The 2,500-nt window shown below is 34.9% G+C and overlaps 1 protein-coding gene across 1 annotated transcript in view; it reads left to right on the top strand.

Moving 5' to 3' along the window:
* LOC138042344 (V-type proton ATPase subunit E-like) overlaps positions 1 to 2,500 on the top strand; it is an 8,628-nt gene that overhangs the window by 792 nt on the left and 5,336 nt on the right. Inside the window, 2 exon segments of the mRNA XM_068888201.1 lie at positions 654 to 720; positions 1,722 to 1,811. Of these exon segments, the coding sequence (XP_068744302.1) occupies positions 654 to 720; positions 1,722 to 1,811 (157 nt within the window).

Genomic DNA, 2,500 nt, shown 5'->3' with positions numbered 1-2,500 from the left:
ATTGACAGTTTTATTTGGTTATCTGATGATTGGTTGAAAACTTTAATTTGTGTGGTAAACTTAGTTGCCAAAAAACCTGCACAACTACATTTGATATTTCTACAAATAAATATTATCTCAGTTGACATTTTGGTGTGTGGTATCGCGGAGTATTTTACGAGCTGTGCTGTATTTTGATGAGTCTGCTAGGGCTAGTAGAAATACTCAGTGATGCTACATACCAGGCCCCAGTTGTTCAAAAGGTGGATAACGCTATCCAACGGATCAATCACTAGCCATTGGATAGCGCAAATGGTTTCGCTATGACCTATCCACTGGATATTGGTTTATCCCCGGATAGCGCCATCCATCATTGGAACAACCGGGCCCTGAACGCATAATAAGTTATTTATTATCCAACGTTTCCCACTACATTTTTAGCAAGTGAATTGTAAGCAACCGGGAATGTTTGACATATTTGTATGTGACAAGCCTGGCTTTGAAGGCAAGAGAGAAAGATGCTTCCTACCAAATTGGAAACAAAGATATTGCATAATTCTTGGAGTTTTGCTTGCTTGGGTTATAATTTAAAAAATACATTATAAAAATAAATTTAACATCATTCTTTGCCTATTACTGTTGTGTGTCTTTACCATGCATTGCTTCATTTATAGTCAAAAGTCGAATCAGTTGAATCAGTCTCGTTTGAAAACACTGAAGGCTCAGGATGACCACATTAAGGTAATGCATACCTTTTACTGTCATAGTTCAATAGTTAAACAGTAAATTAGGTCCCATGCTTTTTTCAGTTCAAGAAACTATAACTAAGGTAGGGAGTATGGCAGAATAAGGAACATCCTGCCAAATTGACCAAGCAAAGCTCAAGTATCTCATTGATAACAACAACAACTCCTCTTTATTATTTACGTTGTGAAAGGGAACCTCCACTTCAACACAAAAATAACTTTAAATCACAGGAAATAACCGTTACAGTCAAGTCAGTCTAAAGTATTTTGAAAGAAAGTGTTTGTGTCCGAAATAAATAAGTTTCAGAATCGCCTATTTTTGTTTTCAAAATTTGTGGGTGCCACCATCTTGAATAATTGTGACGTGTTATAGTTGCCCTATTGTTATTAGACAAAAGCTTTTAGTGTCAGAACAAAGAGCAACCATAACACATCACAATTAATTAAGCTGGTTGTGCCTGCAAAATTTGAAAGTGAAAATAAGCGATTTTAATAAAATTCATTGTTCTTGATATACGGTAAACACGGTTTCGAAAACAAACTTTGACCAACTTTGTATGTAAACATAATTTCCTTTGGTTTACTTATTCTGTAGTAAGGGCGGAGGTTCCCTTTAAATATAAAGACTTTGCTACCTCACACTTAGCTTATCTATGCATAGCAGGCTACTTTACCAAACAATGTACCAAATGAGCAGAGAAACAAACCTTGTAAGATGTCATAACAACTTATTACAAAATAATGATTACTTTTTAAGTATAGCTCGAGAGAGAGATACCATCTCACATGTTTTGCATTGATCAGATACCAGCTGTTCATAGTTTTCTTCAAGTATTTTAAGTTGTCAGAAGTACATGTATATTATTACTAATCAGGTTACTAATTAATTGCAATTTCACTGACAGATGTAATAAATTAGAATGTCTTGATAGGTGTCAATGATTGAAACATGCTGATGCCGAAGAATGTTAAATGTTATGTATTCCTTTTCTGCAGTCTATACTTGATGATGCAGTCAAAAGACTTGGGGAGGTGACCAAAGACACCTCTCGTTATGAGCAAGTTTTGAGGGGGCTTATTACTCAGGTTAGACTGAATTCTTTATGTGGCAAAGAGATCAGTGCAGTTTTAAAAAAAGTAGCTTAGTTTTTTAACTTTTCGTTTAAATTTCTGTAGTGTCTAGAGTGTAGTACTTCCAAAAATTTGCTCAGTGTATCTATGTTGCAGGTAAAATCCATTCTCAGTTTGAATCCGTAATTGGTGATCCTCATTTTACCTAGTAGGTTGAATACGCACTCTACCTAATCAACCCCATATAAAAGGATTGAAAACACCTTTACCTTCCGTCAAACCTATGTCTTACTCATCTCAACACATCTTCTTAATGTTTCGTATCATCTTATCGGTTTCTGTATTCATACACTTAGCCCTTCAGTCTCAACATTACAACATAGTAAGGGAACAAAGAACTGTACTATGTACTTACCGGTCCTCGAACTTGGACCCTCCAAATCTTAACACCACTACACTACAGCGACGAACATGCTCAACTAAACACAGTTCTTTTAATTATTTACCTCTGTATAATAAGTAAATTGGTATCCATGTATAATAACCATAAGAAATCCTAACCTGACCCTAATTTTTCTCTAGGCTTACATGTAATTCAAGCTCTAACAAAAGTTTCTTCAATTCATCTAAGTGCGATATTCAACCTACATGTAGGTAAAATGAGGATCACCAATTTTTTTTTTTTTTGTTTTTTTTAATTTCCT

Source organism: Montipora capricornis, chromosome 3 (genome assembly GCF_036669925.1).
Source record: "Montipora capricornis isolate CH-2021 chromosome 3, ASM3666992v2, whole genome shotgun sequence".
In the NCBI taxonomy this organism is placed as follows: domain Eukaryota; kingdom Metazoa; phylum Cnidaria; class Anthozoa; order Scleractinia; family Acroporidae; genus Montipora; species Montipora capricornis.
This window is presented reverse-complemented; position numbering and strand designations above follow the sequence as displayed.